The 27,078-nt window shown below is 42.5% G+C and overlaps 1 protein-coding gene across 8 annotated transcripts in view; it reads left to right on the forward strand.

Moving 5' to 3' along the window:
- The window catches only part of mpp7a (membrane palmitoylated protein 7a), a 519,275-nt gene that overhangs the window by 150,833 nt on the left and 341,364 nt on the right, over nucleotides 1-27,078 (forward strand). For 7 of the 8 annotated variants that reach the window (XM_041184801.1, XM_041184806.1, XM_041184807.1 and 4 more), the window contains exon 3: nucleotides 19,417-19,607. In XM_041184801.1, coding sequence (XP_041040735.1) covers nucleotides 19,571-19,607 — 37 coding nt within the window. In that variant the 5' untranslated portion in view covers nucleotides 19,417-19,570. Of the gene's footprint in view, nucleotides 1-14,663; nucleotides 14,756-19,416; nucleotides 19,608-27,078 lie in introns of those variants that run through there. The other variant, XM_041184805.1, reaches the window with a different exon arrangement.

A 27,078-nucleotide genomic window follows, 5' to 3' on the forward strand; every position in this document is an offset into this window, starting at 1 on the left:
GACTCCAGACATGTCACCAGTTTGGAGCTCAGCATAAGTGGTCGTCTCCCCCCCACCGCCCGCCCCCAACTTTGTCACAGCCTCGATCAACTGCTTGGGTGCACTTGAGGTGCTTACCATCTTGTGACTCCGGATCTGCTTGCAAACGCAGACCCACCGACATGACAGTGTCTGTGCTTTGGAGAGTGCAGGGAAGTTGTTATGTTGCACTCTCTTCCACCTTGGAGTTTGTTGGCTGTTCCCCTTTCTCTTGACACCATTTGGCCTCAGCTTGACTTGGACCTGCATGAAGAAACATAAGAACATAGAAATAGGTGCAGGAGTAGAGTCTATGGCCCCTCTAGCTTATTCCGCCATTCACTACAGTCATGGCTGATCATTGGCCTTAACTCCACTTTCTAAGCCTTAACTATATTCAATGATGGAACATCCACAACCCTCTGGGGTAGATAATTCCAAATATTCACAACCCTTCGAGTTAAAAAATTTCTCCTTGCCTCAGTCCTAAATGATCAGCCTACATGTTCTAAATTCCCCAGCTGAGGAAACAACTTCACAGCACCTACCTTGTCAATTCCCTTCAGAATCCTAACATAAAAATGTAAGGATTAAGGTGCTTGCATTTCCTCATTCCAGCGCTTGCTGGAAGGAAGAGCAGCTTCTGTTTTTGGGAGCTCCCCTAGGGTGCTCCTGGAATAAATAGCTCCTCTGCAAGTGGCTCCATCGCCTCTTTTAAAAAAAAAACTGCGATGGCAGGAGGGTCCTGCAACTCTGAGCACCTTCGCATGCCAGACCCTTCCAGGCCTTGGTCAGTCAGAGAACAACCACCAAGATGATTCCAAGCCACAGGGCAGCACAATCAGGAGCCTGTCTCTGCCTCAGCTGCAGGCAATACTGGTCACATTGGCACTGCCTTCATGTTTTAGATGCACCCTTGTACACCACACTCGTTAATTGATCCACTTGGATTAGCACCCAAGCGATTGCTTGGCCACCCTGGTGGCCTGCCAGCTCCAAAACTGCCACCTATGTGGAGCAAGGATGTGGAAGTATGCACCCCTCTGCTGTTCTTGGCCCTCTCTTTATTGTTGCGTCTTTTCCTGCAAGCACTAAAAGGAAGACTGTTAGTTTTTCCATGGAGGCAAGCACAATATGCATGGTTGGGGCCAAGCAACCATGATGGGGACACATAAATACCCCCATATATGGCCATTCTCTAGGGACCTTTTGGGAGCAAAGACATAACTGATGGATCTCACCAAGGTGCAACCATGCCTCTGTTAGGATATCCTGCCTGCACTCCCTTGTGTTACCACATAAAAGCCCCAAGGGTCAGGAGGTATGCAGTACTCATCCTAATGGACTAAATGAGGTCTTTGTGCTTTTGGCACTGGATCCAGGTTTTGAAGGTTACCCCATTGCTGCTAACCTCCTCTACACTCTCCTTCCAGGCTTTTTTGGTCAAGGGCACCCTCTCCTCCCGAATCTTGGGAAGAGACCTCCCTCCTTGCAGCCTGGAGTAAAACCTGCAAGGAGGCATTGCTGAACTGTGGGCCACTTGGGGTTGTTTTGTGCCATTGGTGGTTTTGTTGCCATGCCAAACCATGGATGCTTTGATTCTTCAGTGGGAATGCAGCACCAGGATGTCTGAAGGCAGCAGGAAAAGGAAAGAGCCCTTTGTTTAAGCAGCAGTGAATGCAATGCTGGCAACTCTAAATTTGTTGTCAGCAACTGCCACAGTGCCAGTTGATGCCAACCTCACTGCCCACATAGCCACCTTGGATCAAGGATTGGGCAGTTGCCATGCCTCATACTGATTAATTAGACTAAAAACAGAAAATGCTGGAAAAACTCAGCAGGTCTGGCAGCATCTATGGAAACAGAAGCAGAGTTAATATGACTCTTAGGAACTGATGAGAGGTGGTAATGTGACGGGTTTTATACTGTTGAAAAGGGAGGAGGGTCAGGTGGAACATAAGGGATAAGTAAGAATGCAGGGGAGATTAAATACCAAAGATGTCATGGAACAGAAGGCAAAGGGAGTGATAAAGGTTCTGGTGAAGAAACAAAGCATTGGTTCAGAATAGGTGTTAATAGCGGAATAAAAGTCAGCTCAGTGTGAAGTGAAAAACATGAAAACAAGATGCCAGCTGGCAGGTGGGGTGGGGGATGGTGGAAAGAAACTGTTGCCCATTTTGAATTTATGGCCTGAAATCGTTCAACTCAGTGTTGAGTCCAGAAGGTTGTAAAATGCCTAATTGGAAGGTGTGTTGTTCCTCCAGCTTGTGTTGGGCTTCATTGAAACCGAGGACAGAAATGTGAGCATAAGAGCAAGGTGATAAATTGAAGTGGCAAGCAACCGCAAGGTTGGGGTTATGCTCCTGCACTGAGCTGAGTTGTTCTGCAAGGCACTCACCCAGCATGTATTTGGTGTTCCAAGAGGCCTCTCCACAGATGCTGCCAGACCTTCTGAGTTTTTCCAGCACTTGCTGTTTTCATTTCAGATCTCTAGAATCTGTAATATTTTGCTTTTATTATCTGATTAATTAGATGACTTCTTTGTGTTCCTTAAATGGTCAACTGCCTACCTCTTAGAAATGGCACCTGTTTCAGGTGGTGCCACCGTGTCCCATGTCATCAGGACAAAATTCAGCCCAGGACCTTGTGTCAGTACTGCCATTCATCCACAATTCCTTTTTTTCCCATCTTTTCTGAAGACATTCTAACTTAGTATGTTGAGTTCCTAATACTCCACTTTTATGAGCCTGATCAAAGTAATTATCACTACTTCTGCCTGCAGCTCATCAATCTTCCTTAGCAGTCTCCATGCACTCCAAACCTGTCTTAATCTGTATACTTTTCTCCTGTGCCTGATCAATTGCTTATATTGCTGAATTAGTCTTTATCCTCCTGTTGCTTGGCACTCCCAGTCCTCTATGCACCTTGTCTCTCCTCTCTAATGCTTTATCCTTGTGCTGCTCCCCCTGCCAAATCAGTTGAAAAGGAAAAAATTGCAAAGCTAAGGGGAAAGAGCAGAGGAGTGAGGTAAATTAGATGGCTCTTTCGAAAAGCAGGTGTTGGTACAAAGGGCTGGCTGACCTTCTCTGCTGTAGGATTCTGTAGGGGTGCATCCATCAATAGACATGTATTTTGCCTGAAGTCAACTTTGTTTGTATGTTTAAGCACAAACACATGGCCTGCACGGAGGGAAAAGCATCCTAGACCAATGGTCTAAGATCCTGCCATTGAATTAAAAGTGCCTGCATTGGTATAATGCATACACAATCAAGGTTACTCTGGAAAGCAGTCTTTTGAAGATTGGCACTTGATAAATGTATGTTGATGTTCCTTTCGAACTGGGTCAAAAAAATTGCAAGTTAAAAGTAGACTAATTTTAGTACCACAGTGGGAAGATTTTTTTAAATGGTGTTCTCAAGAAAGTACTTTCACACACATTTTATGAAGCCATTGTGAATGGGCACATAATTATGCATGTACATTTTTTGGCCCTTGTATATCAAGATGTCCATTCACGCAGTTTATGATTATTTTGGACATGATTTGTTCCTGAACTGTCTGCTCCAAGGATTCTGCTGCTGCCCCGTCAAATGTGGCAAGTGTGACACTTGCAGTGCAATAACAGTTTGACTGCTGCACAGGAAACTTCTGCAGTTTCTGTACTTGGCAATTTAATTCTTCAAATAAATTAAAACTATTTTCAGAAGCATAAAACTGGATGCAGTTATCCATGTGGTGCAAACATGATGTTTATTGATTAAGCTGGTAACTAATCCCCTTTGAGGTTTTTGTTCTTTTTCCACTTAACGACCCACCTCTACCACCCTGTCACTGTCACCATCACCAAAAGATCTTTTTGAAGAAGTTTCAGGCAATAGAGGAATGATTGGATTTAAGTAGTTGCTCTGAATACATAAAAACATTTCACTTCACCATTAACTGTTTTCAGCTACATATGTTTTGTACAGCATGATGTCTGTGTATTCTTCAAAAACAGTGTTCTTGAAATGGTCTTGAATTACTTAGCAGTACTGTATCTTTTAAGATTTTCACCCCATGATTTACATAACCTCAAAGAACAGTACTTCTAGCCAGACGAAGAACTCTGAGTTCTGTTTTTGAAAGTTATGAGCAACATTTTGAACTGTAACAGTTGTACACCCAGTCTGGGTTAATCAATTACTCTCCAGTTGTGATTGTTGTGCGTAGTCTCTTAATTGTAGGGCCAGTAATTCCCATCCCCAAACATTGGTCAATCTGTCATAACTAAATTGGCTTGCACTTTCTAATGCAGATTTCAGCACTCCCAGTCCTCCTCTTGGAACATGAAGTTCTGTTCTGGTTTCTTGTCCAGCTGAGTTTGCGCCACTCCTGGCATGGATTCTCAGTCTTCTGGACGGCAGTTTTCTGACTGGAATTTGGATCTGAGCTTCAAGGTTGATGCATTTGGAATCTCTTACTTCTCTGCTGTAATTGAGCCCCAGTGAGCAAGTATACTAGGGTCGCTGGAATTCCAGTTGCTTCCATGTAATGGAACGTGCATATTTGCAAAGTGTTTTTAGCAACTCAAGCCTACTGTTAAAGTTTCATACTTCGAAATGTTACACAAAAATTTATAACTTTTCAACTATTCAAATTATTTTGAGCCGTTTATAACTTTGAAGTTATTTGTACACAGATTTTTGTCAACCGGACAGAAGTCAATAATTCAGATCATTTTCTGTCTACACCCCTTATTTATTCCTCCTCACAGGAATTTGCAGCTAAAATTACTCCGTTTGAGTGAAGTGTTTTTAAAATAATATTTATTGCAAGTTGGATGTACATCAAAATTAGAGCCAGTATTGGACAGTAACCTTTTTGTGTAATGTGTGTGTGACATCTGTTGCGGTGGTTTCGTAGTTTGTAGAAATGCTTGGAAATAAAATAGCTGCGGCAGCAATGTAGTGTTGGAACATCATGGAGCACTACAGAGCAGTGAGGCGCAATTGTAATTTGTCACACTGTTAAAATCAATCTCGGTTGTGTCACTTGGAGCTGTTTCTGTTTGGAGCCTAGGGATTTCTCTATGGAAAGGTGGGGAATAAGGAAGGCTCATTACCCATGCCTCCTTTGGCGCATCTCTTGTCTGGGCTGAAGAAATACTGGCAAAAACTTGGGAAGTAGATTGGTTGGAGTTAGCATGTGACTTGGGGTGGAAACAAAAAGCCTTGTGTTTATATGATAAGAATCCCAGCACATCTCAATTTCTTCATGTGCAGCTAATTACTGCTGCATATATACAACTGGTGTTGCATCGTCATTTTGTACGGAGTTAGATCCTCCCAACAGCCATGAGATGAATGACAAATTGTTTTTTAATTTTTGGTGATGGTGTAAAGTCAACCAGTGTATCATAAGAAGTCTTCTGTTTTTCAGAAAGTACCTTGGGTTCTTTTAACATGCACCTGAGCCACTCAAAGAAAGGGCTTCAGTTCAATGCCGCATCTGTGAAAAAAATCAGCAACGACAATGTAGCTCTTGCTCAATTTGTGTGTTTGTGTATTAAATTAAAGACTCGCCCGTCAAACTGCCAACCTCAAACTAGTAATCTAATGCCCACATTTAGTGATAGCAAGATTGACATTTTCTGTGTTTGAAATTTTATCTCAATCCCTTGTTTCAGATTACTGCCTTTTAATCACTTGGAAAAACCTGGAACTTCCAATTGTGTGGGTCCATCTGCACCAAATGGACTGCAGCAGTTCAAGGCAGTGGCTCACCACTGCCTTCTCAAGGGCAATTAGAAATGAGCAGCAAAACTGGCCTTTCCAGCGATGCTCACATCTCATGAAATAATTTTTAAAATTGCACATTGCATTATGCTATATGCAATCAATTCTTTTAAAGCTGATCATTCAATATTTGTAAAATTCAGCAAGAGTGATGAGGTTTATTTTATGAACTCCAGTCTGTGATTTTGGTTCAAAAATTAGTATGTAAATTGAAGACTTAAATGGCAAACTTGACTGGCTGGATTCTTCCCTGCTCTTTCAGATATAATTTAACTCTACCTCCTTTTTTATGTGATGTTAATCATCCTTATTAAGTTTTCAGTCTCTTTTCCTTGTTTACATAACTGCTCACTGCTAAGTAATTGGAGAAGGAAGCATTCTACAATCTTAGAACATGCTGGTAGCTTCTATAATTTTAAGATTTGTACAGAAGGCCTGACCAATACCATATGTGAGATGTTCTTGAGTTTTGTTGGTTTTTAGTCCATATTTAATCCTTCACACTATTGTACAATACACACTTGTTAACCTAGAATACAGCCTGCCGGTTGCTGAGTAGTATTTGGACGCTATACTCCATCTACAAAGGAAAAGCTATTCATCTCCTCACGGCATTAAGGAATTGAATGCATGTGTGCTATAAATTTTTGACGGAATTATAGTGTAATTCTAACATGGAAAATCCACAATCCTGACATCTGAGCTTGTGAATCTTCATGAAATGCTGTCTACATTTCTATAATTCACCTTATGATTCTACTAAATAGGATTTATCATTTGGAATTGTTCTCATTTGATTAATTTTTTAAAGTTGTCTGACATATATTCCATACCTGGTAATAATTGCATTATAATGTTGAACTGTAACTAAAGTGATATCCTTGTGCATAATGTTTAAATCAAATAAGTTGATGTATATATAAAATCCCTTTGAAGGGCCCAAAGGAAAAAACAATGGGCGCTGGATGACATTATGCCCCCTATCAGTTTTGGAAAGTAGTTTTTCCATTCTGTGGCTTTTAAAAAAAAAATCATGAGTAATATAAAATGTGGAATTAGAATCCTAGAACCTGACAGCACAGGAAGGCAGCACTGAGCTGTTCCACAAAGAGCTATTAAGTTAGTTTAATTACCCTATTCTTTTGTCATACCCTGTTTATCTATTTCTTTTTCAACTTTTTATCCATTTTCATTTCCAAAGCTCCTGTGAAGTTTGCTCCCACTTTTGGTTCTGGTGGGTCATCCCATATCCTAATTATCCCCAGAAGCTTTCTTCTTCTTCTTTTAGGGAAATTCATGTATCAATCTACTCTATTATTTCCTCAAATTGCTCCATTAATTCTGTCAGTTATAACTTGACCTTTTAACAATTCTTCTTTGCTGTCCTTAATGAACTAATGTCTTTCTTGAAGCTCAGCCACTACTGTTGCTTGGCTGATTGGTTGGTAGCTAACCTGATTTACTTCCTTATCCCCTTCGAACAGAGAGAGTACACTGTCAACCCTCTTCAGTTTCTATGTTCAAGGATCTTTCGTAGAAAGTGTTTAGAAGTGTTTAGAATTCCTCTCTGACTTCACAGAATCATACCTCGCCATTCTAGGAAGGGTAGTCCATAAGTTTAGTGCATTTTTCACTTGGCACTCCACTAATGTTTTCAATATTATTTGCTTATTTCGAGTTGCCTATGTAATTTCACACAATCTAATTCTACTGCTCCACCTTTCTATGAAAACAAGGTAAAATACACAATTTGTATCTCCGCTGTTCCTTCATTCTCTCTAGAAGTTTTTTTTCCTCTAATCAATCCAACAATTTCTGCAACTGTGGGTGGAATTTTCCATTCTGGAGACTAAGGGCAGCATTTTCGAGTCGGGGGGGGGCGGTGGCGGCGCGTGCCGACGTCACCACGCGTCATTTAGATTGTCAATTCGGTGAGCTGACTCGGTTGCACGTCCGCCGAGCTGTCAAAGGCCTATTAAGGCTTGTTAAAAACTGATTAAAGCAATTGAATGAGCTGCCAGTCCAGTTAAGGTTGGTGGGCAGGGTGAAGGGCCCAGGCGGCCTTCGCATATTTCATGGAACCTCATCCATGGGCGGGATGAGGTTTCATGAAGTGTTTAAAAAAAAAAAATCAGTAAAATTTTTCCAAAATTTCATTAACATGTCCCAGCTCATGTGACACTGTCGCATGATGGGACATGTTTCAAAAGTTTAAAAATCCTTTATTTTTCAGTTTAACAGTGAAACAAATCTCCCTCTGTGCCTCAGGTAGATCTCTGCACTCTTCGCACACATGCACGAAAGAGTGCAGGGAACCACTCAGGGAATCTTCCCCTCCCCCGCCCCTGTGTGTTTCCATAATTGGCCCACCCGCATAAAATGGCGGCGCAGGGGCGCCAATCGGGTTTGTGGACCCCACCCCCCCCCGTGAGGGGAAATTTCTGGCTTAAGTGGGGTGGGATTAGTGGTGCCTGTCCCGCTGGGCAGCTGGGTGGGTTCTTATGCTTGATTGTACGTTTGGAATCTCATTAATTATGCATTGGCAAGCCGCTCTCTGAATCAGATGGCAGGACAGGCAATGATACGTCTGCCCCACCGTCACCTGATGGGGTTGAAGTTCCTGGCACCATATTTAAAACACCAACCATACACACATTCACTCTCTGCAGCAGACCTGTGTGGTCTGCATGTCCTGAGAGGGTCCCCAGGAGAAAGAAGGCATGTGCCCCAAGGTTCAGCCACAGCTCCCTCGTGGCTCTTCCCAATGCCGTCCACAAATGCTGTGATGTCCTCTTCCCAAGAAATGGAACTTGGTGATCCACCAGTGCCGTCTGCCAGCCTGCGAGGAGGTCGTAGTGCTGTTGGGACCCAAAAAAGAAATGCCCTGCAGTGCAGGGAGAAGATCAGTGATCTAATCCTCTCCACCAGGATAAGTCAACGCTCAATCCAAACTCTCTCTCTAATTATGCAATCAGGCACTGAAAAGGTTACATTGCTCAAGGATCTCTCACTATTAATGGAGGAGACATCAGCACTGAGTACCTCACACACAACTTAACCACCACCATCTCATCTATCATCCTGCACAAATGGCATCTTCAGCCCTTATTGGGGAGAGCTCAGCACACACACCAGGCATGCATGCTTCCCAACCTCTCCTCCATTCCTTCTCATCTCATTCCATCCATTTGTCTTCAAGCCGGCCCACACCACGAGGGAGAGATCCCAGATGGGAGGAGGCATGGCAGAGCTCACTTCCCTTGAGGAGAAGGCAGCCAAGTTGGCAGGGAAGGACAGGGATTGCTCCTGTGGGGAGGGTGAGATCAGCCTTACCCAGCAACCCAGTACAGATGAGTGCTCCATTCGTTGATCACATCTTGACATTCACAGTGAGTGACATGCAATGTTGAATTCTGCCTGCTCATGAACTAAATCTGTGTCCTCTCTCTTAAAGGCACCGGCAGGCCCAGACACAGATTCAGCCAGACCATCAGCCCCAGTCCACCTCAGATGAGGATCCACTCAGTGAAGACCCATCAATGTGTTCACCTGCACCCTCCATAAGCACAGAGACACAGCTTGGCTGGTGCTAAATCTTCATTCAGCTCCGAGTCAGGGGCAATGATAGTCCAGGTCTCCGGCATTCGGAGGACTGTTGGAGAATAGGCACCTACTGAGTCCACATCGGATAATGAGCCTCTGGAAACGGCCATAGCACACATGATGGAGACGCAATGACAGGTGGCAGAACGTCAGAAGGTTGTGAGAGGCAGACAACAGACGAGAGCGAAGGATGGAGGAGTACATCCGTGTGTGTCTGATGTCATAGCTCCGACGTGTGAACATGTCAAGGTCACCATGAGAAGGGTGGCAGCTGCCTGAGAGACCTTGGTCGAGCAGGTTCTGCTGGATTTGCGCTTGGACCTACACTCGATCGCTATAGGCATAGGTGGGATCCATCAGTGGTTAAGTGCGAGGGAGAGACGGCACCTCAATTTTCCTCCAGGTGCCCCTTTTCCTGAATGAATCAGTCTGGAGCCCTTGGGCACCCGGAGGGAGGAGGACCATCAGCTGGACACCCCGGGGCCATCTACCTAGGTGACTGTGCCCAGCTCCCAATCCCCTCTGCCTGTGACCCCATCAACTCCATCTCCACAGGCCCAGGAGGGTAGATCTGCCCCATAGCAGCAGACCCAAAGCAGACTAGGGCCTCCAGGTCTTGGCCCTCTAGAGGACACCTGCCAAGGCCATCACAGACATCAGGGCATAGCAGTCAGCAAGCTGCCTGCACCTCTGCTGTGGATGTCAGGGATGCAGCTCGATGTAGCGTTAGGGAAAGAAAAAGTAATAAATACCGAGAGCACAATGGTGGCACAAGTGTTCTGTGTGTGTGTGTGTGTGTGTGTGTGTGTGTGTGTGTGTGTGTGTGTGTGTGTGTGTGTGTGTGTGTGTGTGTGTGTGTGTGTGTGTGTGTGTGTGTGTGTGTGTGTGTGTGTGTGTGTGTGTGAAATGCATCTTTGTAAATACATTTTGAGTTAATGATGATGGTCTCATCACGTGAATGCCTCTTGCATATGAATCTATGCTCCCTCTTATTGCGAGGGCAACCCAAGCTCCCACTCCATGATTGCCTCCTTTTGTGTGCCTCAGATTTATGTGATGCTTAGTGGACTCATGTTAGTCTTTCGCCCCTTGTGTCATGTAAGTGAGATGTGTCAAGCCATGTCCTGAAAGTGACTGCACATTGAGATTTGATCCTTTTACACTTGCAGCACTCTATAGATTTACGTGTGCTCATATATCTTGGAGGGTTAACTGTAATGTTGTTTCATCAACACAGCTGTGTTCATTGTGAGTGTGAAAGCATGTGACTGTGAGCCATTATGGTCTGTATAGCCATGTTCAAGTTCTGTGGCTGCTCAGTGTCTCCTTGAGGTGGCAACAACTGCATAATGTGCAGTTGACGCAGGGTGCGCGCTGCTGTGCTGTCTTTTGCCTTGTACAGTGGCTATATACAACCTTTCCAAGAATGAGGGCTTTGTGATCCTTGAAGGATACAGGTCTAAGGCCGAATGTTGACCTTGCTTGCGATGTCACTGCTTGTAAAGGCCTTTCCTATCACTGGCATGGCGCGAAGCTACAGGAGAAATACACCTGGTCCCCGTGCTTGGACCTTACTACTGCTGGAACCTTGTTGCTATGAATGTGTCGTAGGCATGTCTTCCACATCGTACCACAGCAATGGCATCCTCACATGGAAGCTGGCCATCATCGCTCTCCTCAGGTTCCTGGCCTTCCAAGTATAGATTCATAGAATGATTCTATGGTTGCAGCACAGAAGGTCATTCGACTTGTTCTGTCTGTGCTGGCCCTCTAAGGGAGCAATTCATACGAACAAGGGGCAGGAGTAGGCCATTCGGTCCCTTGAGCCATTTAATAAGATCATGGCATTAACTTGCCTTTTCCCCATAGCCCTGCAAATTTTTCATTTTCAGAAAGCCTCGATTGACCCTGCCTCTGCCACATTCTCAGACAGTGCATTGAAGATCCAAACCTCCTTGTCCGAAGAAATTCCCTGCCACCTCCATGTCTCCCTGTGGCAAGTGATCTCCTCTCTGAAGTGCCAAGTTGTGCAGGGCACAATAGACCACGACGCCCTCTCTGGAGAGTACAACAGAGTCGCACCTGAACGGTCCAAACAACAGAAGCACATCTTCAAGATGCCAATGATTTGTGCTAATGTCAATGATGGAATTTGTCACAGAGTGCGCCGTGTTGTATCTTTCCCCACTTTGAGGATGACGCATGGGTGTCATGAGCTATCTCTTCAGCAGGTACCCCTTATCACCCAGCAGCCATCCCTGTAAGTGCCGCAGCCCTTCGAATATCTGTGGCACCTGGGTTTGACTCAGGATGCAGGAATCCTGAGAGCTCCTGGGGTAGCTGGCATGCAAGTACATGATGTGCTTCTGATGATTGCAGACCCCTGAAGCTTGATGGAGTGGAACCCTTTCCTGTTAATGAAGATCAGGGGCTTCTGCCATGGAGCTCTTAAAGTGACATGGTTGCAATTGATTGCACCCTGCACCCTTGAGATAATCATCGCCACAGAAATCTAGCAGCCTGGCTACCATTATCCATTGTGAACTTCAGATAATAATAAGCCTTTCTGTAGAGGGCATCCATAGCCTTCTTAATATATTTGTGTTGAGGACTGAGATGCCGCACACGTACCCCTGTGGATCCCTGGAATGAGCTGCTTGCAAAAAAATTGAGAGCGGCAGTGGCCTTCGCGGGCACTGGCAGGGGATGACCTCCCAGTCTCCGTGACATCAGATCCTCCAGCAGACTGTGTACATGAGTCGCCGCCTATCTTGACAAATGCATATGTGCACGGCACTGTCTCTCGCTCATCTCTAAGTAGGGGAAGCATCTTCGGTAGGCCCTTGGTTGCACCAGTCACCCACGTGGGTTGGGTCTGACTTCCTCAGCCTCTGGATCTTCCTGGGGCATCCCTGGACCATGCACCCTAGGCTGAGGCTCTTCTCTAAGCTATGCTAAACATGGCAAGGCCCTTCTTCTCCTTCTCAATTTGAGCACTGCCACCAAGAAAGCAGCATTGACCGCAACCTCCATTCTGCAATCCTCCTTCCTGTGGACCGATAGATCCAAGAGATGAATGTACCTCACCCAACAATTACAGACCCCTAGATGGTGGGGTTCCAGGATGATTGGAGGGATGCGTATAGCCAAGGGAGGGAATTGAAGCTGGTCTCGAAGTAGAAATGCAGCATCACCATGTTGAGACCCTGAATCAATGACACAATTTAAAAATGAAGCTAACAAAAAAACAAAATCGCCATAAGAGGGGTCTGAAAAAGTGTGGGAGGAGTCCCTGACAGGACACTGGGGGTCCTTTCAAGGGGCAACCTCATACTTATTTGAATTTCACTGTCCAGCCTCCCCCAGTCACTCTGGAGCCCATAGTGACATTCCAGCCCTCTCCATTCCCCCCACCCTTTCTGAACCAATCACTCTGGATGACTCTATGCCCCACATGGACTTCACCCTTCCTCATTTTGAGGCTGTGTGCACGGTCACAGACTGAGCATCAGCTCCTCCTCCCCACCCCCGACCACCACTCCGCCACCATGAGACCTTCGGGTACTCCCCCTTTATTATGTTTTCTCCATTCACAGGCTGCAGATGCCTCTCTGACCATGACTGTTTCATCTGCAGTCCAGTACTGAGTCAAACACGCAGCACTACCGAGATCATGATCACAGCCCGCGTTGAGCAGACAGGCCTTGCCCCTCCCTGGACTGGGACCACAACGTACATGCCATACAAAGCCTCAGGACTGCCTTTAAACTCTCACCCCGACCATTTGGCACCTGTCACAGGACTATGAATGTCTGACACTCATCCCCCTGCTTCCTTCAGGATTCTTCCCCCTTCCCGAGTCTGTGTGAACCCCTTTCAGCAGTGGGGGCTCCAGCTCCCTCTCCCCCAGCCATCCCTCTGCTTGCCATTCCCCTTTCCCTCCCTTGTTCCTAATATCCGCACCCACCCCCTAGTCATCCCTATGCTTGCCATCCCTCCCCTGTTCCCTCATGTCTCTGCATATTCCCACTACACCCCACCCCACCTCACCCCACCCCACCCCCACTGTCCTTGTGCTGGGTTTCAGTTGGTCGAGTGCAACCCTGCCTGTGCCCCACAGTACCCAGTGCGAGCAGCTCTGCTTGTGGACCTCAGCAGTTTTGCCTGAGAGAGCAGCTTTGGCAGTGGTGACAAGTTGGAGTAACACTGTTGCAGGTAGGCTTTCAATGTTGTATGCACCTCAAAGTCACGAGTGAAGTGAAGTTGGGCAGGTGCATGCCACTTGTATCTGGCTGTGAGTCAGAACAGTCTAATTTCCTGCTGGCATGGCATGTAATTAGGAGGAAGAATGTAATTCTGCCAAGTTGCATTTTTAATGAACATTCATGATATGTTAATGCATGCATATGGAGTTCCCGATGTGGATCAGCTAAAAGGTTGACCGGCCACTAGCCGTCATGTAAGTGCTGAGGGGGAAATTCCAACTTGTTTTCCTACTGTCAGAAATCTGACTTTTGTCCTCGCTCAAATTTTTGTCACCGCAGAAAAATTCCATCCTATTTAACGGTTTATGGTTCTTTGCAATTGACTTTCCTCTTATTTTTGATTCGTTCTGTTTTGCCATTCTGAAGTTTTTTTTTTTTTGCTTCCTCTCTATTTAGCTTGATTTTCTTCTGTACTCACCCTAAATCTACCCTATTGTATTTTAGTCCCACTTGAATTGCAACTTCTCTATTTTGTTAAGTTCCATTTAGTTTAGATGGCTCGAGTGTGGTCGTTCATGGAGGCCCACATCCGTGCCTTACCCCACGCTTGTGGAGTGGTGCCCCTCGCTATATGTAACCAATAGTGTCTCTAATGCAGAGAGATACCCATGTTATTTTGTAAACTGTGGCTAATTACCAAAGAGCTGACTCAAGGGACTTGTGGAGGTACAAATCTTTCCACTTATCCCCAATTTCATTGCTCCCATGGTTGGACCGTGGCCATTTTTGTCAATTCTTCTTAACTTGGGGGCTAATTAACTTTTTTATTAAACTTCCTGAAGCTGGCCACTATTGGAAATTAAACTAAATAACTTTCTTTCCTCTTCCTCCTGTTTGTTTTAATCTCCAGCTATGTTAACTGACAACTACAAAGTCAGCTAAAACTGAAAGATTTGTGATACAATGTGCTGTGAAGAAGATAACTAGAAGTTGATGTTTTCAGTGCTGCTGTGCCAAGTTTCTATTACTTGCCATGTTTAGTGTTACAGGCAGCATACTGTTGAAGGCCCTCTGCTGACCCTCAGGCAGTGAATGATGCGTGATATGGGGATGCGTTGTTACTAGCAGGAAAGAAATGGAATTTTTAGCTTCCAGGTACCATTTAAATAATTGAATTGAAGGTTCTGTCAGTGATTTGTTTGGAATATTGAGAGGAGATGTAATCTATGTCTTAAAAATGTTGGGAGGCATAATGTTGGTATAAGTAAACTATTTAACTTGGACTGTGTGCAGACAACTGGAGAAATCAAATACAAAATAAACAAGCCTCAGGGAAGATTAGCGATTTCAAGAAACTTTAACCCCTCCAGAAAAGTAGCGATGTGTAAAAGACTTGAAACAAGAACAGTTAATGCTATGTTGATGAGCTCATTCAGAAAATAAAGTAATGGATCAGGGATGGAAGCTGAAGTGCTAAACATAGCTGCAGATGTCAAATGCTTCATAGAACACTGGTTCCTATGCTGCTGGGAGCAGAGAAACATTATCCATGGGAAGTAACTGACTTGAGTTTCAATATTTTGTTCTCTTGACAGCTTGGGGTGTGAGGAAACCTGTGATTCTGATCTCTTTTATATTTAAGTCAGAGAATATGCTCTCTCTTGTTGCCCTTTCTTTCTCTGTTTGTTTTTCTGGCTTTGTTTCTTTCTGTTCTCGTGGGCTTTTCTCACTGATTTATTTTTGTTTCCCTGTATCTTTTTCTGTTTCCTTTATTCTCCCATTTTGAATCTGAGGTGATTGTGGCATGGTGACAAAGGGATTCACCAACTCTGTAGACTGCATTTAGGACAGGAGTTGCAGAGAAAATGTGGCCTACTGCAAATTGCCCTTCCCGATCCCGTGTGTTTATCCCCCACGTCCTTGTTTGCAGTATATCACCTATCCCTTTACCTTTTCACCTACGTTTTCTCTTCCCTCCCATCCTGACCCCTACATCTTCTGTGCAGAAGCTACCTGCTCAACCCCCATACTCTCTTGTTTAGCTCACACTTAATCCTCCTTATATTCTTTATCCACTCTTGAAGAGAATAAGTGGGCTGGAGGGTTTGTGCAGGGGAATGATGGTCCAAAGTTCCACTCACCCTCAACTTGTTTCGCTGCTTCTCTCTTGTCTGCCTACCTTGAGTTATCAGTTAAGTATTGCGGTCTCACTGATGTTCACAACTACAACACATACGTTTTCCAACTGTCAATGAAAGAGATAAAATAAATTAGTGCCTTTCTGTTGGCTTCAAAATTAAACCAGCTTTACATAATTTAATTAACACTTGTAGAAGGGAAGTTTCTCATCCCTGGCAACTGTCCTCTGCATCCTTTCTAAGGCCTTTACATCTACCTTTCAGTATGGTACCGAGAATTATCCACAATACTCCAGCCGAAAAGATTCTGTTGAAAAGTCATTGCAACCTGAAACGTTAACTTCTTTTCTCTCCACAGATGTTGCCTGACCTGCTGAATATTTCTGGCATCTTATACTTCAGCTGAAGCTTAAGCACTGAGTTATAAAGTTCTAGCATGATCTCTTGGCTGTCTTTTTCAATCCCTCTACTGATAAACCCAAGGAACCTATCTGCTTTTTTTTAGCCACCAGTTAAGTCAGCACAGATTTATGTCTGTGGACACACTTTTGCTCACTACATTTTGTAAAGTTGTGCCATTTATGGTGTACTGTCTTTACATATTAGTCCTTGCAAAGTGCATCCATCACTTGACACTTCTTCGCATTGGACTCCACCTGTCATGCTTCTGTCCATTTAACCCTCGTGTCTTTGTCATCTTGAAGCCAAGAACTATCCTCTTCACTATTACTTTGCCAAGTTTCGTCTCACCTATACACTTTATAATGCTGCTGTCCACATCCAAGTCTAGGTTGCTTATAAAAATTCAACAGTAATAGACCTAAAACTGATCCTTGGGGAACACCACTGCAAATCATTTCCAGTCTGAAAAAAATCCACCCACCATCACCCTTGGCTTCTTGTCACTGAGCTGATTTTGTGTCCATACCACCACTTTACCCTTAATTCTATGGACTTTCTTTTAACATAGTTATAAGACACATTCTTGGGTTTGTGTTGAAACCTGTAGCATTTAGATTTTATTTTATTTTCATGTTTAGCTTGTACTTTTAAGATTTTTAGACAGGAAGTGTGTGCAGACATCAGAATTTTGCTAAGATGTATATATATAACCAGAAGCAAGTTAGCACATTGCACCTGTGTCACTGGTCACCCATCACCTGGAGCTCTGTAATGCAAGCTTAATCATTGTTTTTTAAAAAATTCTTAACTAACTCTTTTAAATAATTAGCTGCAGTATGCATTCCATGTGTTAACCCTTGGAAAAGTATGAAATGTTTTAAAATTGAAGTGGTTGGAGTGGAAGAAAGATCTTTGTGACAGGAGGGAACTCTTGTACAAACAAATTGCTCAGTTTTTTTAAACTTGGATAAACCATATCAGGCCATTGGAAGGCCAAGGTTGAGTGTGCTGGACTTCACCAAGTTTAAAAGGGGTCAAAAGGAAACTAACAAATGTTAATAAGTAATTTGCGGCAATGCCAATGGATTTTAAAAAGGCTGAGGATTGTCGAGGGAAAACATTGAAACGGTAAGGAATTTCACAAATTGGAAAGGATGAGTTGAGTGGGAGACTATCTCATGTCTTCTAAATGATTTAATGATTTCTGCACAATTGAGATGTAATCAAGAGCTTGGGGTGTGCAGGATGGCATTTTGGGAGTTATGGGGGAACCAGTGATGAAAATTCAGGAAAGTACTGATTGCAGTCATGTCAGTAAGTTCCAAGAGAGGAGGAGGTAGACTTGGTTACTTGACATGCATCTTTCAAAAAAATGGACTGAGCAGTGGTCTTGCAGTTTAATTTCTAACATGGTTATGCTGTCATTTTGTTCTGTCAAAATTGCTTGATAAATTGTGATATTTTTTAAGAAAACAAAACAATGGGAATTTTTTTCACTGGTTATGCTTTTTGATGGACTATTTTCTTTGCCCTATCCATTTCTATTGGTTATCACTGTCATTACACCCTTTCTGTTAAGGTCACCAACAGGTCTGACTAAATTGGTGTTGCTTCATACTGTATATGCATAGAACAGCTTCACTGTTTATTTAAACTCCAGCACGACGCCACCACCAAGCACATCTTCTCTTCACCCCCTCGGCGGCATTCCGCAGGGATTGTTCCCTCCGGGACACCCTGGTCCACTCCTCCATCACCCCCTACACCTCAACCCTCTCCCACTGCACCTTCCCATGCAACCGCAGAAGATGCAACACCTGCCTCTTTACTTCCCCTCTCCTCACCATTCAAGGGCCCAAACACTCCTTTCAAGTGAAGCAGCATTTCACTTGCACTTCCCTCAACTTAGTCTACTGTATTCGTTGCTCCCAATGTGGTTTCCTCTACATTGGAGAGACCAAACGCAGACTGGGTGACCACTTTGCAGAACACCTTTGGTCTGTCCGCAAGCATTACCCAGACCTCCCTGTCGCTTGCCATTTCAACACTCCACCCTGCTCTCATGCCCACATGTCTGTCCTTGGTTTGCTGCATTGTTCCAGTGAAACTCAATGCAAACTGGAGGAACAGCACCTCATCTTCCGACTCGGCACTTTACAGCCTTCCGGACTGAATATTGAGTTCAACGATTTTAGATCATGAACTCTCTGCTCCATCCCCACCCCCTTTCCAATTTTCCCCCTCCTTTTTGTTTTTTCCAATAATTTATATTGATTTTTCTTTTCCCACCTACTTCCATTATTTTAAGTGTATTTCCATCCATTGTTTTATCTCGACCTTTTAGCCTATTTCGATCCCTTCCCCCCACCCCCACTAGGGCTATCTGTACCTTGCTCGTCTTGCTTTCTACCCTTAATTAGCACATTCTTTTAGATAATATCACCACCTTCAACACCTCTTTGTTCGGACTTGAAACGTTAACTGTGCTCCTCTCCACAGATGCTGTCAGACCTGCTGAGTTTTTCCATGTATTTTTGTTTCTGTTTTGAATTATTGAATGATATTTTATGTGTGGGAAATCTGAATTTGCTTGTACATTTTTATGCGGCCACTGAAGAATCCTGTAATTCCTGAACTTGAAAAGTTGCACACAGACAGAAGCGCTCAGGCCCTTACTTGATTCCAGCAGCTGGATCCTGACTCTAATATGAAGATTTAATTTAGTGGAAAATAATGCAATAATTAGGTGGCCACAATTTGCAATGCACAGATGACTATTTGATAATGGAAAGAACTTCAAAAAGCCAAAATAAATGGATGACCACCTATAGGGGCAGTTCTTAAGTACAGATTGCCCTGTATTGATTTGACCATGCCTGGCTGACCAGCTGAGCCTTGTTGGAATTGATTGTGAGGTAGCGATTGTTCTGATCAATCGTCAGCTGCAGTGCAGAAATTCACTCATCCATTGAAATGCTGTCAAGTCAATACATACAATATTTTAACACAAATTGTTTCATTTTTATTTTCTTACGGCATGTTCTACCGGTCTAGAGTATGATGAACTCTTAAGTGTGAGGGCTCTGAGCTGTAAACTTCAGAATAGCCATTAATGTTGTCTTTGACAAGCTGTTCATTTATCCACTGATATGGAGTGTGGCAAAGGGAAATGTCCATTTCCGAAGTTTGAACTCAGAGCATTGCTTTAAATGTAAGGTAGAAAAAAAATCATTTTATTGAGTCATATTTTGATTATAAAATTATTATTCTATCCAGGGGACAACTACAAATGACATAAATCTTCATCGACAAGTTGGCATAGGTGGGCTTGAGCGAACATACGAACATTGACTGACCTGGCCTACAAATATTCTTTCCTCACTGCTGAGTGCTTACGCGATATTCCTTGTGACGTTTTGCAGAAGCAATCATGCCAGCATTATCAACAGGATCTGCAAATGATACAGGTATGGTAACTCAGCTTGAGATTGGGAACCTGCTGGTTTTAAATTTTGTTTTATGATGATTACCATTGTTTGCACTGGATTGTGTAATTTTGCTTCACGGTGGGTGGGGGAGGGAGAATAGATCAAAAGGATGCTATGAATTCTGAAGGACCACTGATTTAAAGTAATACAGTGGGATTTATTTCTTGAAGAAGAAACCTGACATCTGTTTCACAGACTTATTGGTGTCTGCACCTGATTGTATCATGCTGAAGCCATGGAAAATAAATATAGTGAGCTGTTGAGATGCAGAGGAAGTGATGCAGTGCTTTCAGTAGCTTCCTTTGGGGTTTTTTCACCTTTACAGTTCAACGTTAGTAATTCTTTTGGTGTGTAAAAAATGTTTTTGTGATCAAAGTTCATTTCAAACAGATGTGAAACTCATTTGCCAATCAATACGAGAATACCCGGAGCACTGTGGCACTTAAGTGTTTATGCTCTGAGTACCTTTGCAGCACAGTTGAAATTTTATTTTCTCCCTTCATCCACCCTTCCATACCCCTCCTGTTGCAGCAAAGTATCTGAAAAGTTGTATAGGGATGTCTGTTGAACTGAGGTTACATTGTGAAAATTTGCATGTTACTACAGTTAACTAAGTTCTTGCTTAGTCAGATTTTAATACTTTTAAAAGCAAGATTTTCTGATGTGGGGAGGTTGCACGGACTGATCTCATGTGCTTTTGATGAGAAGGCCTGTTAATTTTTATTGTAGATCTTTCATAACTGTTTTCAAAGGTTGATATTTGAAGAGGGAGTCTCCACAAAATTTGTTATGTATCATAAAATTATCAAAAGCCCACAAGGTCAGTTTTTGCAACATATCCACATCAGACAAATCTTGCTTATAAAAAATAATACAATCTGACTAAGCAATAACTTAGCTAAGAGTAGTAAAATGCAAATTTTCACAATATGACCTCAGTTTAAGAGACGTCCCTGCTCAGCTTTTAACCCAGAAGTATGGCAGCATATCCATGATTGTACTTGTTTCAGAGCAGGCCACTGTATTCGGGACAGGTTGTTGTTTGGAAACTTACACGCATTAAGTTTGCACAAGTCACTTCTACATATCAAGAGCTTTGGTAGTGCTTCAGGCACTTAAAAAAGCCTGAAGATTAAGTTGATGATATGTTGAAAATTGCTCAAAACCTCCTTGATAAAAGCAGCTGTGCAAAGCTATACCTCCCATCCTGGAATTTTATTTCAGGACTGGATACTGTGGGAACAATGGAATTTCAAGGAAATGACATTTAGACCGATATGAAGGTATTACCCATGGACATGAAGAGTAGCCTGGCCTGTGACTGTTTCATGTTGTAAACTGAGTTGTATTGTTATCATCCAACTTGGTTCTATTCACATCACATTTTTGTATAATAAAATATGAACAAATAAGGGGAAGTTTAATGTTGTTCAAGGCCAGGTTCTGTGAAATTAAAATTGGTCATAGGTTGTTGGAAAAGATTTCAGAACACCAAGTTAATATCAATCTCAATTGATCTCACACATTTGTAGAGTACCTAACTGCAAGACTTTTTGAAGTTTGCCCTGATTTGCCTTTATTTGATAATACAGATTTCTTGGACAGATTACTGGAATGCAAGTTGCTTACAAGTTTTATGATTAACAATAGGCAGTTTGATTTTTATTGCAGGTATAATTGAATTTCTTCAGGCAGCAGAGTGTCATTTCACCTACATTTTGATTTGAGTGTCTTTTTTTCATTGCATCAAGTATCTCCAATGTTTTAGCTGTCTATAGAGTTTAAGGGGTAATTAAATTGTACCAACATACATCTATATATGTGAATGCACTGTTGAAAGTACAATAGAGCTCCCCAGAATGTTTTTAAGCTGTGCTTTGACAAAAGAAAGTCATGTTGACTTTTTGCCAAAGATAGAGGCTGGTACTTTTACAACTTTCAGCCTGAACAGCATTCAAACTACATACAGTGCTCAAAATATTTAGTAATAAAAAAAAGCTTTACGTTCTTTAGAGAGCTGATGTCAAAGATTAATGAGCCATTTTATGCTGAGCTGAAGCCTGTACTGAAATCTGCTGCTGTTTGTTAATGAGTCAGATTTTGCTCTTAAAATAACTGTGAAGTTAAAATAAAAGCAAAATATTATGCATGTTAGAGATCTGAAATAAACACAAAGTGCTAGAAAAACTCAGCAGGTGTGGCAGCATCTGTGGAGAGGGAAGCGGAGTTAATGTTTCGAGTCCGGTATGACTTCTTCAGAACTCCGTTCCAAAGAGGATTCATTTTGGACTCAAAACGTTAACCCTGTTTCTCTCTCCACAAATGTTGCCAAACCTGCTGAGTTTTTTCAGCTCTTTGTTTTTATTAATGGTGAAGCTAACATTACAAACTGTTATTTGTGTGCAAGTGATATAACAATTTCAGGGGAGGAGCAGATATGTGGTTAAATGCCAGTATCCAAAATTTGGTATCAGGGTTGCCATTAGTTCCATGAAAACAATATTCTACTTTCAACCTCACCATTAAAATGCATTTAAGGATGTGAAGTTGTTATATTTATGCAGTGGATAGGCACCAAATGCACTGCAGAAAGTCATTCCAAATGCAAGTACCCTATCAAAGATGTGGTAACTAAATGCTCTAATTTAATATTAAAGAAATACAGGCTCTAATGTTGCGCTGTGAAGATCAAGTCACTTCTCTATGGAAAGAAGGATAAGTCTCCCATGATAACACGTTCAAAATGTACACTTAAAAGGAGTAAATTCTAATGTGAAATGTGAATGCAGTTTAGATTGTAATCCAAGGCAAATGATTATATTTTATAATATCAGCACCTGCGGAATAAAATTGTAGATGTTTGCTCTCTTCCTCCGGTCACTTAACTACAGCACTCTGTTCTCAAGTATTGAAGATATGAATCTGGCTACCAGAGAAGTGAAAACAACTCCTGTAACTTTTAACACTGTTTAAAAATATTCTAAAAGCTTTAAAATATTGGCTTTGAACTTGCTGTAACTGAGATTATTCATTTTAATTTAAAATGCTAAGACTGGACACAAATAAGGGTATAATTAGCCAATGAATTAGTAAAAAAAAAGTAAATTCTGGAAACATTCAACAGGTCAGGTAACATCTGCGGAGGGAGAAATAGAGTAAACATATCAGGTTGATGACTTTTTGTAAGAATTGACTGATTTGATTTGATAACCTTGTTTGTTGAGTGTTTCCAGCATTTTTGTTTTCATTTCAGATTTCCAGTACCTGCAATTACATTGCTTTTATTTATGTAAACCTAATCTTCAGATAGGATTCCTGTTGTAGTTCTTGCTTGTTAGAAGGGTGTTTATCAGCAAATTAATTTTTAAAATTTAATTTAAAGTCCTCCTTTTGCTCATATGAAGGATTTTGTACATGACCCTCCTGCCTGTATTAACTTAAACAAATAGTAAATCTGTTGTAAAATAATTTGATAAAATTACATAAAATGAAATATAAGTCAGAAGAAATAACCAGGATTTATACAGTGCCTTTCACATCCTCAGGACTTCCCAAAGCTGTTCCCAGCTTCCCAGCATATTTTTGATATGTTGTGATGATGGCAGATATGGCAGGCATAAGGAGCAAGGTGCTGAATCACCAGTTGATCTGTTTTGTTTGAGGAAGAAATGTTGACCAGGACACTAGAAGATTTCGGGCAGAATTTTGCCCTTGGTTGGTAGCTGAACTCCGCTGCCGAAACCGGTCCTGCTGCCATTTTGAGTGGGCGGGCCAATTAAGGCCCGCCCAGCGGTCTGCCCGACAGGAAGCGCTATGCGCTTCCTGTGCGGGGGTGGAGGGATTCCCCATCTGTCAAAGTGCACTCTTTAGTGAACGCGTGCGAAAGAGCACACATCTCACTGAGACTTAGTGCTGCCTCAGGGAGATTACTGACGGTGTCAGAAACATTAAAAATATAAAAATAATTAACATGTCTCCTTCATGTGACAATGTCACACGAGAAATTAACACATGTTAATAAAAAGGACATAAACTTTATTAAAGTTTTTAAAAACGGACATGAAACCTCATCCCACCAGTGGGTGGGGTTTCATGTATTATCAGAAACCCGCTGGGGCTCCTGGCCTGCTTGCCAGCCTTAAGGTTGGATGGACAGGTTTAATTATCTTAATGACCCTGTTAATGGCTTTAATTGGCCATTGACAGGTCGGCGGGCGAACAGCTGATTTCACTGTCCGCCTGCCTTCCTAAAAATTTAAAGGGACCGGGATGACGTCATCCTGTATCATTTTCCTGTCCGCGAGCGGGCCCTGCCCCCAAATCGCCGATGGGAAAATTCTGGCCTGGAATCATCCTGTGGAATCTTTTACGTCCTGAGAAGACAGACGGGGCTTTGGTCTGTCTTATCTGAAAGACAGCACTTTCAATTTGCACAGTCACTCAGTAGTACACTGAAGGACCAGCCTGGGTCATGTGCTAAATTCTGTGGAGTTGGGCATGAATCCACGATCTTCAGACCTAGAGGCAAGAGTGCTGTCACTGGCCAGTACTGGCACTATAAGTTCAATGTTTGCCAAGCAGTAATTTCCTGACCAAGAAATAACCTGGTCACATTACTGAAATGCTTGGAAAGTACAGTTTTACTGTCCATGTATAATATGCCACAAATAATTACTTGAACTATTAACGCTTTCAAATTTATTGGCAAAATATGATGCTGGCAGTACTATGTAACTGCTACATTTTAAAATTTTCTTTTGAAATTGTAACAAGTGAGAACATATGCCTTGAGCTGAATTCAGTCAGAAGATGGACACAGTATTGGTAAATTCAACTTATGCCCGTAACATGCACCAGCTTGAGACCAAAACCAAATTTGGCTTCAGGCCTCATTTTAAAATGTTGCTGACAATAATAACAGGCTCTCCTGCAGCTCCTCAGCTGGGACAATTTGGACATTGATAAAGAGGGATGGCCACCTTGTTGCAGGAAATGTGATCTTCCTGGGGTGCCAGTTATGCTGGCATTGGCCCATTGCACGCCTGCTCTCGGCCATTCAAGACCTGGTAGAATAAGGCTGAGAATGCTTGTGAATGCTTTGAGAATGCTTGTGAATGCTTTGAGAATGCTCAAACTGTGACCACTTGTACCTCAGTTTCACGACGAGTGTCCTATAACTGGCATAGTTTATATATTTAAAGAACATAATGCCTGGTTCAGGCAGGCATTAATGGTGACTAAGTTACCTGGATCAGTATGGCACCGAGTACACCTTCAGCTCAAATGGGGCGGAACAGTTTGCAGTACAAAATTTGGGGGCCATATGGATGCAAAAAGGGCCGTTCTAAATTTATTTTCTGCTCCATGTACCAACATAAATGAAACTGAGCTGAATTGATTCAAAAATTTGAATTAAAATAATTGTTACCTACAGTATTGTCTACTGAATTGCACTTCTTGTCCCATTGAGAAGCAGTATTTGATCATGGAAAACTGAGTCCAAAGTACAGGTAAAAGGATCTTTTCTGACATTCTTCCAACAGCTATTGCTTTCAATTAAATACGTTCCAAATGACTGTTAGTTCTTCAGCTTCTGTAAACTTAGGCCAAGCTCCTAAACAGCTACTTCTGAGAAAACAGATGTTAAATATCCTTAAATAACTCTGAAGATTAAAAAAAAGTATATGTAGTTTATGGAGAATACTGTACTTAAAGTATAATGAAGATCAACTGTTCTTTTCTCATTGTGTTTTTTATTTACAACACTTGCAACTTTTTACATCTAAATGGGAGCAAATTTGCATCCAGCGTGCTGAAAATTGGTGTTCTAAGGTCACCTAATGCAAGAAATTACAGCCAGGTCCCTGTCCCTGTTCTGCTTAAAAACCAGAATTTTAAAACAAAATCAATCTAGTCGCTACTATTAGATTGGCATAATGAACTAAAAGACGACTGCTGTGCACTATGTTAACCCAACTGGATGGAGTTTTTAAGCATGTTGTGTGCCTCTTTTTTATTAACACTATAAAGTTTTATATTATTAGTTTGGAGAGAGATATGTTTTTTTCTTTGTGTTGCTGCTAATTTTGCAGATATTTACCTTGGGCGGATTTTTTGTGTCTGGTAGCATCGTGGATATGTTAATCTAGTGGACTTGTGATGATCCAGAGACATGAGTTCAAATTCAACCATAGCTGCTGGGGAATTTAAGTTCAGTTAATTAAATAAATCTGGAATTTAAAAGAAATCTCAGTTAAGGCGAGCAGAAATTAGCAAATTGATGTATTATCTACCTGGTTTGCCAATGCCCTTTTGGGAAAGAATTCCTTACCTCATCTGGCGTATGTCTGACTCCAGATCAACATGAATGTTGTTGACTCTGAACTACTCTCTGAAATAGCCTTTCAAGTACTCATACATATCATACATGTTCCAATAATTATCGTACGTATTCCAATAATAAAAAACAACACAGATGGAACATTTGACATTGACCTAAGCAACGGATGTTGAAACTCAGATAGCCAGGTAATGAAAAATACAACACTGAAGCCTACACCCTGGAAAGTATCCCTGAATAATTTCTGGGGAATTGTGCCAAAATTGGGAGAACTATGTCCCACAGACTACCCCATGGCAGGACAGGCACAACAGAATTGGTGGCACCTTCGTGTATATTCGGCAGGGAGCGGCCCTGAGAGTCCCCAAAATTGATTCTGGACCCCATTCTCATGGCACCAAGTCAAGTACCCTTTTTAAAATTATTTTCCATAGGATGTGGGTGTCAATGTCCTTCCCTAATTGTCCTTGAGATGGTGCTGTTGAGTTGCCTTCTTCAACTACTGCACTCTATGCACTGTCGGCATGTCCACAGTAATGTTTGGAAAGGAATTGCTGGATTTTGCCCCAGTGAAGGAATGACAGCATAGTTCCAAGTCAGGATGGTCTGTGGCTTGGAGGCGAACTTGCAGATCATGGTGTTCCTACTGTTTTCCACCATTGCCCAGCTGATGACACTTTCATGTTGAACACTGCTTGGAAGATGCATTGAGGGTAGGAAGTGCACAGAGTGTACTCTGGATGGGGGCTTCAATGCCAGTCACCAACAGTAGCTCGGTAGTGCCATTACTGACCAGTTTTCCCGAGTTCTGAAGAACTTAGCTCCGATACTGGGCCTGTGGCAGGTGGTGAGAAAACCAATATCAGGGTAAAATATATTTAATCTCATCCTTATCAATCTACCTGGTGCAGATGCATCCCTGTTGTATTGATAAAAGTAACCATTGGAGTCCTTGTGGAGCCTAAATCCTCCAGTTTTCAATCATGTTCTTAGGCACAACTACCGTTCTAATTCTGGTAGATTTGAAACCAATCAAGTGGCTCAAAACTGGATATCTTTGAGGTGCTGTGGCCCATCATCAACAGAATTGTATTCCACTACACTCTGTAA

Source organism: Carcharodon carcharias, chromosome 3 (assembly GCF_017639515.1).
Source record: "Carcharodon carcharias isolate sCarCar2 chromosome 3, sCarCar2.pri, whole genome shotgun sequence".
Lineage (NCBI taxonomy): Eukaryota > Metazoa > Chordata > Chondrichthyes > Lamniformes > Lamnidae > Carcharodon > Carcharodon carcharias.